This window comes from Numenius arquata, chromosome 6, assembly GCF_964106895.1.
Source record: "Numenius arquata chromosome 6, bNumArq3.hap1.1, whole genome shotgun sequence".
Taxonomy (NCBI): Eukaryota; Metazoa; Chordata; class Aves; order Charadriiformes; family Scolopacidae; genus Numenius; species Numenius arquata.
In genome coordinates this window covers 53,031,174-53,046,590 of record NC_133581.1, presented here as the reverse complement: position 1 = coordinate 53,046,590, position 15,417 = coordinate 53,031,174, and the positions used below count along the sequence as shown (strand labels likewise).

The window sequence follows — 15,417 nt, the reverse complement described above, 5'->3', positions numbered from 1 at the left end:
CCAAATGTGAAGACATGCTGAAGGAAGTGAAAAATAATATTAGCACCTTAGGGGTTCTGGAGAGTAGCTTTACTTTCCAGCTGTGGTCTCCTAGATGTCTTACTGATAGGATGAATTGAGAGTTTTGTGAAATAGATTTAGCGTAGAAAAAAGTTATTTTCATTCCGAGCTGCTAGAACAGGAGTAACGACTTCAGTATGTGACCTTCTAAAGTGAGCTGGAGTGTTATAACTGATACAAAAGGAAAGTTTTATTGGTTTAGCAGCACACCTGTAGCAAATTGTGCTGAATGTAATGCATCAAAGGGATCAAAGGGACATTTTAAATTTTTAAAATGTGAATGATTTGAACAGAGCTACCGAAACAACAGAGGATGGCCCTATAAATCCTAAATTTAAATATAAAGTCCTCATAAAAATAACGTAATAGCAAATGAATCCTTACCATTCACAATTCATCTTTTCAAACTTAATGAAACATTTTGGAAGTGATGCTTTTGATAAACGAACATTTCATTAATTTACTTGAAAAATGCAAGAAGGATTTTCCCCTTGTTTTTCATTGCAGAGGAAACGACACTACTGGAGACTGGACAGCAAATGCATCACACTTTTTCAAAATGATACTGGAAGCAAATATTACAAAGTAAGGAATATTTTTCAATCTCCTTTTGTACCTGCAGAATATGGTGACTGAATTGCTGGATTAATAGATAATTGCTAAAAGTACACTAGTAGTATAACTTTAGATGATCTATGTTTGTTTTCATTATTTAAGCTGCATATTTGTGTTTTGTCTTTCACAAACAAGTCTCAGATCAGAAAGGTGTCAGCTAACAAGGACTGGTAAAATACATGTTGTGGAAATTGAAGGTTTTTATACAGGGGCAATTCTGTACCAGTGACAAATTCTGGCAGGAAACTCTTCTGACATTGTTATTCATAATACAGAGTCTTTCCAAACAATTAGGTATTGTATATATTATTTTAATTCTGTCCTTTGGACCTTATCTTGTGATTTTGATTGTAAAATATTATTTTAATGCTCATATCCATTCACCTGAGGCAGTTAAACTTCTTAGGCATTACTGCAATAAGTTTTAATAATGGAAAGTATTTTGTTCACGTAGCTTCCTCTCAGGGAAACATGTTAGTGTAATGTGCCGTAAGTGTTACTCAAGATGAAACACCTATGTGTTTACACCTCAAGTTTACACCTATGTGAAAGGTGGATTTGGAATCTTCATGTTGAATAGATTTATTCTGCAAATAATTTATTTCAAATAAATTTTATTAAATGAGGAGTCAACAGGGTTTAATTTTCTAGTGAATTTCTGTTGAATTTAGTATTTTACAGTCAACAAACTTTGTGTCTTGGAGTTTCAGGTTGCAAGACCCTTCTTGTTTGTACAAGAAGCGTGTGATCAAAGGCAACAGCTAATATCATAAATTAGTTAAATAAAATTCTTGCTTTAGTTTTCTGTGTAAAGATTATCAAACTATAAAATGATACATTTTTTTCATTTTAGGAGATCCCATTGTCTGAAATTTTGTCTCTGGAACCTGCAAAAACTTTCACTTTACTGCCTCAAGGAGCCAATCCTCATTGTTTTGAAATAAGCACAGCAAATATAGTCTATTATGTTGGAGAAAACATAGAAATCCTCTCAAGCGTTCCACTAAATAACAATGTTATCACCAGTGGTACTGGCATCGACGTGGCACGAATGTGGGAGATGGCAATACAGCACGCCCTGATGCCCGTCATCCCTAAAGGGGCATCGACTGGGTCAGGACCCAGCCTACACAGTAAGTTTATTCATTTCCTCCATTTCAGATAAGTAGAGTCATATCACAAATGATATTGCTCAGTCTTCTGCACACGTTGAAAGGAAGTATTGCACAGCTAGTAAAGGCTGTTCTGTTATGGCTTATCATCTGTCTGCATATTATTTTAAATGCCACGGTTTCTGATCGATGTGTTTCCAGTTTACACTAGGAAATCTGTATTAATATACAAGATGCAGATTTGTTAGTGAGCAAATAGTTCTTCTATTTGTAAGGCATCTCATCCACATTTGTGTTGCTGACATGAGTAATAGCCTCCTTGTGCAGAGGCATGAAGTTTTCTGAGCTCCAGTTGGGAATTGATAGATTTTTCCCGTCGCGACTGTAATTTACATTTCTAGCTATCTGCAGGAGGGGCTCTTCACTCTTTAGGTCACTGCAGCATAAATGATATGCTCCCTTTCATTACATTTGGCTGTACAACTGCTGCAAACATTGTCCCATGCTGAGATGAAGTGAGCTCAAGTGTGAAGAACAGTTGTCCTAAGCACAACAAGACATGGATGTTACCCAGGACCAAAAGGACTGAATATATCTTTGCCTCCAATTTACATACCTTTGGGTAATTCTCTAGCAAAGATGACAGTTTATGTAAACCAAACATGAAATTCATTTAAACCTAGCTCAGGTACTGATAACAAAGCACAGAGCAAACAATCTCCCACTACTAGGCATGTGGTGCTGTGATTGCTCCGCTACTTATACTCAACCTAATTAGCGTAAAGCAAATTTGTGTGTGTCTACACGATTTGGATTAGACCTTTTGTTGTAATATACACCCGCTTTAGCGCTTGACATCTGGATGCTATTAATGCAGCACAAAATGCTAGTAAGACCACAAGCCCTTCAGAAAACAAGTGATACAACAGGCTCTGGCATTGCATCTCCGGGCACGACAGCCCACATATCAGATTAGATCAGCTCTGTCCTTTGCTTTCTCGACTGGGTTCCTGCATAAAATATTCTCAAATTCTGGATGTCATTTCAATCAGGCTAGTTGCCTAGTGCCTGTGGTTTGAGCCCAGCATAGCTAAACAAATCACCTAAAATGCTGGACTCGGAACGACAGCTGTCCTCTCTTGGGAAGTTTGAAAATTTTCTTTACAATTTAGTAGTTATCTCTGGGGTTTTATGCGAAAATTAAGGTCATCTGAGACCTTTAGAAAAAACTCCTGTGGGGACTAAGGATGACAGCAACCTTCTGTCTTCTGCTCAAAGTCTTTGCCCATGCCTTTTTTCACATAAACACAAAGCAACACATACATTTGAAAACAAATTGGCGATGATAAAAAGCCTCTATGTAACTAAAACATTCCATTCCAAAACTAGTCTATTCCTAAGGAAAGGACAAGGGAGTAAGTCACACGGGGCAGAAGTTACTCGTGCTACTTAAGCAACTAGGAAAGGTGCTGATGGGCAGTAATGAGTGTCTTCAAAGTGTAATACAGGCTTTATAGTAGAGAACACTGGTTCTGATGAGGCTGAAATCCATATTAAGAAATCCTAGGCAGAGGTAGGAGACAGAAGTGGCGGTGCTCCAAATAGCCATTCTTTCCTCCTGAAAATGACGTCTTTGTGTGATACACTTAGCAGTAGGCATATTTGCAAGTTTTATTGAACCTCTCAATAGATTTACAGTTCAAAATGCTTATGGTAACATCCTAAGCTCTGAATTTGCAGAGGTTGTTGATATTTGTTGTATTAAAGCACCACAAGTGCCAGTTTTTATTTCCATTATGTGTTTTAATAATGTCTCTTAAGCCAGTTGAAATGTGTATTACTTTTAACAGTACACATATGAACTTTAATGTGTATTGATGTGAATAGCATCAAATACACTGTAGATAACACTATAAAAAAAAAATATTAAATCCACTGAATAAAAACAGTTTACCCTAGTTGCAGTTATTTGCGTGAGCCGTAAAGCCCTAAAAAAGAATGCACAAAAAGCAATAATAAATTTAAAAATGGGAATTATGAGATTCCTCTATTAAAAATTAAAATGAAATCTATAATTGTTCTTTACTATACTCTGCAAAACTTGTTCAAGTCACATATTTGTGGCCTGGTGTAATTTTAATTTGGCTGTTAGATGAACAAACTGACCTAATTGGTTCAATTTCTAGAGCTGTCAGTAGATATTGATGTAATGTAAATGTCATTTCCTATTACCACATGTTTGAACTAAAAGCACAGCAATCTAAAGTATATTTTACTTTCTTCCCCAGGGGATATATCCATCAGTATTTCTGTGTCAAACTGCCAAGTTCAAGAAAATGTGGTGAGTGTTCTCTGGATGCTGGTGCTAGACATGCTATGATTAAGCTTGCGAAGTCATTGATCTATTTTGCAAAGAGGAATGTTTGAGAGGAGTTCCCATCAGCCATTTTTCACTTACTTTGTAGAAATTAACAAACAATTAGTTTTTCTAACTTCTGAGAAAAATCATCTTCATGGCACCTTGTCTTGAGACTCAAGAATTACATATGGGTAATTTCTTTTAACACAGAATCTAACTATGTATCCTTGCAGGCTGTTAATTACCAAAAGGAAAAGCGAGCTGTAGGAGTTATTAGTTCATGGGATTTCTGTCAGCTGAATTTTGTAAAGCTAATCACAATTCTTGGTAAATATACTGTTTCCTGTCGTCACTGAGAGATCAGGTATTCTCTCTTGTACAAAGATGAAGCTCTATCCGAAGGAAGAGTTACACGTGTTGTTGCACATACCTAAACAATTCTGGGTTTCTTTCACCTAGGACTGTTAGACACAGGACATGCGGTCAAGGTGAACAGTCACATTGCTGATTTTTTTTGTCTCGGGGCAGAGGAAATAAACAGGGCTGCCTGCAGCCCTGTACAGCTTTGGGGCAGCTCTGGTATTTGCCAGAAAAATACTAGGGAAGGATGTGTCCATTTGTTTCCTAAGAAAAAGCAAGACAGCCTTTATTATCAACTCCTTGGCATTCTTTTACTCTTCATTGTATTTGCTGCTGGTTAAATATCAGGAAAATGAAACAGAGCTCCAAGATTTGAGGTTTGTTTGAGTCTCCCAAATGAATCTGCTAACAGCTTGTGCTTTAGCCTGTCTTTAGGCACTAAGAAATAGTGAGATGTGATACTCCCTCTCTGGCACGGATGGAATATTTTACTACTTTCAGTGGACAAACACAAATAGCCAAAGCCCAGAACTGCTGATTTTCACAAAGCTTTCTATAAACTAAGAAACCACTTGCATTTCCGTGGCTGACGTGAGCTGACATAGGAACTTTTGCAAGAATATTTTAAATTTGTAATTTCTCCCTTTTCATTAAAACTGGCAGCAATTCCTAGATCTGGGATCCTGGGGTCTGGGTAGGACGTTGCTAACAGGACCCTCTTTATTTCCATACCTACTTTCATTTTCAAATTTCACAGTGTAATGTTGTGCGCGGGGGGGTCCTTGCCTGGAAAGTGGCAGCAGCTGAAACCTATTGAAGATGCAGCAGCTTTTAGAGCAACTGCCGTTAACGTGGCTTTTAAGAAAACTTGCATGAATGTTTTGGGCAATAATATATTTTGAAATGTACTATAGTAAATGTGTGCTACTTCCCATTAGAAAAAGCAAATGAAATAAACATTTTGTTTCCAATCTCAAGGCTTAATATTTGTTATGTTTATGTAAACAGGATATTAGCACTGTATACCAAATCTTCCCAGATGAGGTGTTGGGATCAGGACAGTTTGGAATTGTTTATGGAGGTAAGGCTTTGGTGTGCTGTACACTTATGCTTTAGATGGAAAATGTCTTGAATTGTAAAGGTATTTGGACTCTGAAATGTTTCGTTACAGAAATTAGCTGCCCATTGGTTTATATAAGCAGTATTCATTAAACAATATAACTGCATTTTGTTGACAAAGTCACTTTTTAATTTGAAGTTTTCTATCCAGTAGTGGGTCAGTGTATATTAATAGCTTCATATTCTCTGTAAGTTCTGGTAAAGAAAGCCCTGAAGTGCAGAAAACTGTTCTTTTTGACAACTATAATTAAAGAAGAAAAAACTGTATACGTTCTTCTTCCTGCTGTTTTTCTTAGCATGTTTTTGTGAGCTTTTTTCCTTTGTTTTTCAGAAGTTTGTTATAATTGTTTCTTTGGGTTTTATTTTCTTAATATTTTTTCCTCTTTTCCCTCCTTTTTTCAGCAGTTTTTGGGGGTGTATTTGGGTACAGCTGTTGTTTGAGACAGTGTGAAGTGAGAACTAACTACAAATTTCTCACTGAAGTATCTCTGTGAGTCTGATAAACCTAGGACATGCACTCACATGCCTAAAGGCAATCACCTATTTTGTTATTTGCTAGTCTGGAACTGCTATCGAAGGACTAAGCCTACAACCTGCCAATTGCAGACAATACAGCTTAAGTATATGAGCAAACACACACACACACTTATATATATATACTTGCATCCATATTCTTGAAATGCAGAGATGAGTTTCTCATGTGTTTCTTACATATTTACAGAGCTTTGTCAGATGATAATGAGAAAAGTTCTCTTGTCAAAGAGTAGGAAGAAGGGAAACAACAGAAAACTTTTAATGACTTACGTGACTTAATTTGCTGCAGACCTGCTCTGAGAATTACTTGGTTGTGGTCATTTGTACAATCCAGTAAAAGTGGAACATTTTTCAGAATTATTCATGTTAATTGATAGAAGTCTTTTCATTTATTAATGCAGGAAAACATCGTAAAACAGGAAGAGATGTTGCCATTAAAATAATTGACAAGCTAAGGTTTCCAACTAAACAGGAAAGTCAACTTCGTAACGAAGTTGCAATTTTACAGGTATTTTTCTATTCCTTTTGCTATATTAACTCCATTTATACATTACTATAAATACCAGGTAATAGGATAATTATTTTAATTGATAATCACTAATATTTTGCAAAAAAATACTAGTATTTTTGCTGCTGAATCTGCATAAACAGCCAAGACCAAATGTGTTTGGATTGTAATGTTAGGAGTTACAGTTTCTGCAGTTTTGACCACCAGGCACAATAAGAAAAATGTGTGCTTATTAAAATCATTTGAAGTTCATCCATTCTCCTATACTGTCCATAGAAATTTCATGCCTGTTGTCTACAGATTAAGCACACAGCTTAAATTATGAAAGAGTGAAATGTCTGGTTTAGGACGGGGTGAAGATTGGCTATATAATGACAAAACCTACTAATCATGTTGGGAAATCAACGTTATTCAAGTGCTGTATTTATCTTTAATAGAATCTTCATCATCCTGGAGTTGTAAATCTGGAGTGCATGTTTGAGACACCGGAAAGAGTGTTTGTTGTTATGGAAAAACTCCATGGAGACATGCTGGAGATGATCTTATCAAGTGAAAAGGGCAGGTTGCCAGAGAGAATAACAAAGTTTTTAATTACTCAGGTAAGATATTAATTATAGACCTAGAAGGAGATTTGAGGTCAATTATTATCACTGTTTCTTATGTTTTGCTTTTGGCATAATTTGTCTGTTTTATGAAAGCCTGAATTGTAATATCAGGGAGGGTACAGACAGCTTTGTCAACATTATCTGATAGGCAGTAAACCATTAAGATGACCTAGAACTAGACACATGTACAGCTGTCTGGCTGCTGGATGGAAGGGCCATCAAGCTGCAGTTTCTCGTAGGAGAGTTAAGCACAGGAAAGGGATGCAAAGCACTGACAGCAAACTGTTGAAGACCTACACGAGGAAATTTGAGCCTCTTGAACTGCCCCATACCTAACCATTGCAGTTCGTACTATGCACTTTTGTGCATATTTTCTGTGCTGAGATTGGATCTTAGCACTGCCTCTGATTAAATTAGTTTGGTTTCCTGTATGAATTCTGTTAACAATGTGATCTGGGTTGGGGTTTTTTTTGTTCTTCCTGTTGTCGTATTATCATATTGCTTCTGTGGCCGCCCATAATACTGATTTAAATTTAGATACACAATTGAGTAGTGAGCTGCCTCAGAGTCAGAGTAGTCTGTGTTTCAGCAGTCAGAAAAAAGAAAGGAGCAAGAACAACTGTGTTAGGGTGGAAGTTTATTATTCAGGGTAGACTGTAGTAGGTTCCCTAGTTTTCAGGCTTTCATGGGTGAAAGTGCCACCAGCTCCAGAATTTGGTTTCTTGCCTTCTCAGATTCATTCAGCCTCCTCGACACTCCCTGCTCTAGCGCTCGGTGGGAAATTCTGCCAGCCCCTCACCAGACACAAGGAAAGGAGTTAAAGCCATAGGAATAGGATAAAAAGTTCTGTTACACTCCGTTGCCATGTTCTTGGGTGTGGAATGGAATAAAAATACATGCAAGGCTCCTTATTCTTTCTCTCCTCAAGGAAATGTTTAAAATGGGTCACTAATATTTCTGTGATATTTTTTTTTTGAGTGAATTTAAATCTAGAAGGTCATTTTGGAAATGTTCCTGCATCCAAAGTTTTCACCAAAAAAAAAACCCCCCAAAACCCCAGGTACTTAGGACCCAGTTTTTGAAAAAATGTTCAGAATATGAAGTCTTTGGAGAGGGAAAAATCATATTTCATACAGTAAAACACCAAGAAGACTTGAGGCACAGCAAATAATAGCTGACATTTTTGCCCCCCACCCCAGCCCAGCGTTGTAGACATTGTTGTAAAAAGTTCATTCTTGTTGGATTGTTTCGCTCTACACCGGTCCTTGATTCTCTGATCACTGATACTGTCTGAACAATATAAAACCAAAAAAAAAATTACAACATTCAAAACTTAATTTCTTTCTGATTTCTTTCTTCACAGATCCTTGTTGCTTTAAGACATCTTCATTTCAAAAATATTGTTCATTGTGACCTCAAACCAGAAAATGTGTTACTGGCATCAGCTGATCCTTTCCCACAGGCAAGTAGAAAATGCCCTTTCTTAAGATAAATTGTTCAAATTAATAAATGTTAGCAGTCATTATTTTATGAACAAACAAAAAAGTGACTAGCGACCTCTCTGTATCTCCTCCAGGAACTACACAGAAATTTTAGATATGAAAAAATGGATCACTTAATCAAAAACTTTTGAAAGAAAACATGTTTGAAAATCCTTGCCTAAAATATTCAACTAGAGTTTTAAGTGTGACATAACTGCTTGTGTGCTTATTCCTTATTTGCTCACTGGTAAAGCACAAATTACTTATCTGATTGATTTGATCCAGATAAATGACAATTTGCAAGCAATCACCGGAAATACAGTTATTTTTCTGAAAGTTAGGGTAGAGATCGTTCAAGATCCTCTTTAATTTTATGCATTTAAATGCCAGGTAGATTGCAGTTTGTTTAAATATACTTTATGGGTCATTGTTGTATTTCTCATTAAAAGGCATTTTGTATCAGCTCCTGTTACCTTCGGTCTGTTGAGTTCAACTATAATCTCCTTCAACTGCCCATATTCAAAAAGAGCACTATTGGTAATTTCTAAATAATACCAGTTATAAGTAATTGAATGGAAGGATCTATACTCAAGTTTCAAGTGAGAATTTTTAAGCAGCTAAATCTGTCCCTCTGACGAAATCAGACAAGGAAGTTTGCGGAGAGGCGGAGTGTAACTAGGTCCACAATAAAATGAAAGTGGAAGTTCAAGAACTAAATTTTGTCAACTTGCTTAATTTAGGAAAAAGCTAGAGGTAAAAGATTTTTTCTGTTTGCCGTGTCTTTATACTATGAATGAATTAGTATTACTTTGTATTACTACTTTCACCAGGAGCCTGAGCTGTTAAGGCCCATCCAAAACTGCATTTCTTGTATTCTAAAGTGTCCTGTGTTATTGGTTTTACCATGGTTTATTCATGCACTGAAGGAATAGAGGAGATGCAATGGACTGGTAGTCTGGTCTAACGTCTCGGTAGAATAAGGGTATTTATTCCTCTCAAAGAGGAGTTTAGCAAAAAGTATCCTTGAAGAAACAGTAGGAGATGTATCTTGCAACTAAACCATGCTAAAAGTTCCTCAAGTATGCGTTTGATAATAAAAATGTCTGTCTTACAATAGCACTTTTCTTCAAACAGGTAAAACTTTGTGATTTTGGTTTTGCCCGAATCATTGGAGAGAAATCATTTAGGCGTTCAGTTGTAGGAACACCAGCCTACCTTGCTCCAGAAGTGCTGAGAAACAAAGGCTACAACAGGTCTCTGGATATGTGGTCTGTGGGTGTCATCATTTATGTGAGCCTCAGTGGTACCTTTCCATTCAATGAAGATGAAGACATACATGACCAAATCCAGAATGCTGCTTTCATGTATCCACCTAATCCTTGGAAAGAAATTTCTCATGAAGGTAATATCTGTTTGTGGCTGCTATTATATAAATGCCAAAAAAAAGAGTAGTTGTATTTTGCTCTTTTTTTTTTCCCTGTATATACCAGTGGAAAAAAAAAATAAATCTGAAATTTCAAGGTACCATAATGTAAAGTCTCTGTTTTGTGCTATCAGCTGGTTTAGACATTTCCTGCAGAGCACGTATAGTCTGCATATGGCGTAATCCTGTAGCGTGGGATCTCTCCAGAAGGTGTTGAAGGAGGCACGTAGCCACCTACAGATTGGGTTGCTGTCAAATCTGTGGGGAACCTCAGGTGCTGAAACTGGTGTGGCTTATATTTACTTCTGTACCTCTTCATTCAGCTCTAATATGTCTACAGTCTTTTTCTCATTCTACTTGTGCCAATACTTTAGTTTCATTCAGTAGGATGCTGTACCCTGATAGTCTTTCTGTGGAGAAGATAAAAAAGATACTGAACAATTCCAAGCAGATGAGGTTTCAAGAACAGTGTGAGAAAGTGTCATAGAATAGGGTTTCCACAGGTGGGGGAAGGCTTGGAGATAACCAATGAGACTTTTGAAACTAGGATTTTGGTCGACGATGTCAAAGATTTTTTTGATAGTAAAAGAATAATGTAAATAGTTCACTATGAACATCTTTAAAGAAGGTAAATCAATTCTATTAAAGATGTCTCTGAAAACAACTAGGTAGGTCGTTTAACAAAAATGTCAGTTCTGGTTTCACCAACATTTCTTGTACATAACAAAGATTTTTCAGGCAGCTTGATTTTCTCTGTTTTTTTTTTTTTTTTTTTAAATCATTATGTCCTTAACCTTTTGCAAGATTGCTTCATAAGTCTTAAAGGAAACAACGTAAACATCAGATTCTTATCTTTTTTCTGAACCTTGGTATATACCAAATTTAATTAAAATATTGGCATTTACAGTTTCCATTATTTCACTGAATTTCACTGAATTTTTTTTAGAGTTGGAAGGGACCATATAGATCATCTAGTCCAACTCCCCTGCTGAAGCAGGATTGCTTAGAGAATGCTATTCAGGACTGCATCCAGGCGGGTCTTGAAAATCTCCAAAGAAGGGGACTCCACAACCTCCCTGGGCAGCCTGTTCCAGGGCTCTGTCACCCTCACCGTGAAGAAATTCTTCCTCATATTCGAGTGGAACCTCCTATGTTCCAACTTGTGCCCGAAGTTTTTTTATTTACTGTGCAGTTTTTTAGATTTCAGGTAACATGTTTAACTTACGTGTTAATGGTGCCTTAGAGAAGTGAGCCTACTGCTCATTATAATATATATGATAGCCATGAGAGATTCTCAGCTGAAAAATGCTTTGAGAGCATTGTCTGTTGTTTTATCTCAGTGGCAGATGAAGTTTGATGAGATCTGTTGGGGGGAAAAAAAAAAAGCAGCTATAAATCTGCACAATTACACACTGAAGTCCTCCTGAACCTCCACACACTTCTGATATGTAAGCTGACAGAATCTGTTGGCAGCAATGCTTTATCTGGCGCTAGAGATAAGCAAACAGTAATCAACACAGAAGAGGCTGCAAGAAATTGTCTCCCACAAGTTTCTACTGTGGTAGACAGAAGATCAATTTCTACATTCAGAGGTGAAGATTCAGTAGAGCACCTACAGAAAACTCACCTGCTGGGGTGTTATCTCTCCTTTTATAGAATCACAGCCTTCATTAAGAGTTGATGGATATCAGGCTGCAAGCATGCAGAATGGTGGGAAAGAACACACTTAAACAAACTACTAAATTTAAATCTGCTTATATGTTCTGATTTTATTATATATGTTTAATTCCTAGCTGATGACCCACTCTATTGTGCTAAACAAAAACCTGAAAACATCTGAACAGATCCGTTGTCTTTAACACAGGGAGTTGGAGTCTGGATATCTGTCCAAGTATTACTTGATAATGCTGACTTTTAGAGCTCAAAATTGAACTCAAACTCCGGATTAGCTAGGGGAGATAAAGGAACGGTTTTCTCATGCCAGCTACTCTTGGTCCACACTCCTGCGCAGGTCAAAAAGAGGGCAGGTGCAGGGGCCCTGTAAACCTACTGGCCCCGTCCAGTTCGTTTTACCAATGACCATATAGCATGGTGTTGCGGTTTTGGCTGAATTTACCAAAACCGGACCGGCAGATGGCCCTTCCCCCCCCTCCCCCCCCCCTAAAAGAGGAGAGAGGAGGAGAAAGAGATAAGGAGATTCAGAAGTTTAGAATGAACTAAACTACTTTAATGAAGAATTAATATTAAAATAAAAATAAAGACGAAAATAATGAAATAGATACAATATATACAAAACCGTATCAAGCTCCCAGGATGACAGTCACGTCACCGGCAGGCACTGGGGAAGTCCCAGACTGGACTCAGTGACGAATGGGAACTGGATTACAGCTCTGGAGTCAGGAACACACGGATCGGGATCAAAGGCAGATGAACAGACAGAGTCCTCTCTGGATGTCGGCCATCGCAGGAAGGGGGCTGACCCTTTGATCCCTCAGCTTTTATACTGAGCATGGGGCAGATGGGATGGAATACCCCAGTTGGTCAGGTTTGGGTCACCTGTCCTGTCCACTCCTCCCCACCGATGTGACCCCTCTACATTTTTTCCGTTTCCGACCCTCTAAGGGGGCAAATAACGAAATTGGCTGACCTTGGTTGTTATAGCAATAAGTATAAGCAAGGGCCTCCCTGCATATCATTCCTTGGCATGGAGCACAAACATTGGTCTTATCACTCTGAGAACGAGCAGTTTTCTCCACAATATGCCGTTAATTTCAGAGAGTTAGAGGAGGCCTAGCTAGGATGTAAAGTTACAGAACAGAAAATTGGTTCGGTTTTACTTCGAACCGGGACACATGGTTAAAATGCACATCTGTACCCAGTGTCCTAACACATCTAATCTGGATCACAGTTCTGAACAGTGCCATGATAATTGATGCTATCAATCACTGAAGCATTTGTGGGGGAAACACAGATTATTTAAAGACTGTATGAAGTTGTTTACTCAACATTGCAAATAAAAATTATTTCATAGAATCGTAGAATGGTTTGGGTTGGAAGGGACCTTAAACATCATCTAGTTCCACCCCCCCTGCTACGGGCAGGGACATCTCCCGCTAGACAAGATTGCTTAAAGCAATTCACTGAATTCCTGTATGACAATTTGACCTTGATTCAGACTTCATTGGGGAATTTTGCTAGACAGTCATACACAGGCATCTGCTTGCAGAATTATTTCCTATTTTATAGCTTTAAATTTCACATCTGTCAAACATGGAGCCCATTTACAACAGCATTACTGTTCATTTCCAACTTTGACCTTCCAGTCCACCAAATCTGCATCATCTCAGAAGATTTATTTTGACTTGGCTACAGGTTACAAAAAATAAATACTGCAAAATAGAAAGACAGAACTCCCTGAAAGACTTTTTCCTTCTGCCTGTTAGTGTATTTTACCTAGTGTGGCTTCACTGTGGTGGCTGTGCTTTTGAACTGCGTGGTCGTAAAATGTGCTGTATCAAACTTTAGATTATTCATGGTTTTGTTGTAGAATTTTCATAAATCATTGTATTCACTTTTTTTTTCCTGTTTTGTTCTGTTGTAGAATTTTCATAAATCATTGTATTCACTTTTTTTTTTTCCATCAGCTACCAACAGAGCTATTACTACTAGCCTGGTGAGCTATGTGATGTGCACACATAGGTGCATCACATTACTTTGTATTATTAAGTAATTTGGGAACAAACAATGCAATTTCTTCTATGCATTAAATTTGATCATGGTGTGCCTGTTACACTGCTTTTGAGTCAGAAATAAATAGCACAGCTGCCTTCAAGTCAGTGTTAATATAGACTTGTTTCAGCATAATGTGAGTAGAAACTCTGTTTCACATATTAATGACCAAGTCACATGAATGAGCATTAAGCAGGAGGAGGCCAAATGCATGTTACAGCTCAAAGATGCTCTCTACCTCAGTAAATGTTTAACTGGCTGTTTAAACTGAGGTCTTAGCTCTACTTACACGTTTGCTAGGATAGATTAGTATTAGAAAACCTCTCTTGTAGAGGTGCAGCTTATAATTGCCAAGGATTTTTTGAATCCATGTCCCTGAAAATAATAAACTCTGCCAGCTGAAGATTATTTTTTGCCACCCCCCCCCCGCATTTATACTACAGCATTTGTCAACAAAAGTGTATTGACCAGCAATAGGGAAAGGGTTTGTGTGGATGAAAAAATTATACCACTAATCAACAGAACTTTACTCAGAAGAGTCCAGGGCCTAGGAAGTCCTTAGTTTTACATTAATGTCTGCAGCTTAAATTTTTAAAAGTGATGGCTGTAAGAGTAGCTAATATTATGGGTGTACTTTAAAAATTCTGGACCAAGTATAAATTTATTGTTAACTTAGGACTGCTTTTCTTGATATTCTTAAGGTGATTTATTTTTTATAACTTCTGTGAAAAGCTAAAGTCTACATGGTGGGACTAAATGAATGGTAGGTTCCTAATAGGGTTTTCAGAAATTTGATAAGCTTTTGCATTAATGTATGGGTCACATCCTAATTGAGTTAAAGCAGTCATTCCTATATTGTTAATTTGATACTTAGAGTGAAAATTGTTGGTGTCTTTACTACAATTTATTATTTGCCATACTAATAAACTGCCATAAGCAGTTTAGAAACATGAACCTCCTGACTTCAGAGGTTCTTTCCAGTAAAATACAACTAAAGAGCAATCTTTCCTAAAGTCAAGGGGACATACAGCTTTTTAAAGTTGCATTTGAATCCTTCCATTGGGGATTCTGCTGAATGATCACCTGTCTAGATGACCAGCAGTCATGCTACTAGCGTAGCTGGCTAGTTTATCACCTTTAACAAAGTCTCCAGCTCCTGGAATTTGATAATCCCTCAGCTGGCTACTTATGTTATCCTTAAATCACGGGAAGTAAACAGGGCCCCACAGAAGTGTTAAAAAAAGCAGTACCATAACCCTCTCAGAACTTTCATTCAGGTTGCTTCCTTGGTGAAAACCTGTTGGATTCCCATGGATAATGTGCAGGCCATAGGTCTTTCTTAACATTCTACATTTATTGAATTATTGATTTTACAGAGGAATATTGTCAAACTTTATAAATGTCTGACAAGGATTACTTTAAAACCTAGTTTTAAAACAATAATCAGTCTCTAGTGAAAATTCATAAAATTTACTTTAAAATACAGTGTAGTTGCTACCCTTTTCTCAAAAC

General features: G+C 37.3%; 1 protein-coding gene across 2 annotated transcripts in view; it reads left to right on the top strand.

The window, feature by feature from the left end:
• The window catches only part of PRKD1 (protein kinase D1), a 131,148-nt gene that overhangs the window by 108,963 nt on the left and 6,768 nt on the right, over positions 1 to 15,417 (top strand). For both annotated transcript variants that reach the window (XM_074148529.1, XM_074148528.1), the window contains exons 9-16: positions 568 to 645; positions 1,529 to 1,808; positions 4,076 to 4,128; positions 5,515 to 5,587; positions 6,561 to 6,667; positions 7,105 to 7,266; positions 8,636 to 8,734; positions 9,888 to 10,155. In XM_074148529.1, the coding sequence (XP_074004630.1) occupies positions 568 to 645; positions 1,529 to 1,808; positions 4,076 to 4,128; positions 5,515 to 5,587; positions 6,561 to 6,667; positions 7,105 to 7,266; positions 8,636 to 8,734; positions 9,888 to 10,155 (1,120 nt within the window). The remainder of the gene's footprint in view (positions 1 to 567; positions 646 to 1,528; positions 1,809 to 4,075; positions 4,129 to 5,514; positions 5,588 to 6,560; positions 6,668 to 7,104; positions 7,267 to 8,635; positions 8,735 to 9,887; positions 10,156 to 15,417) is intronic.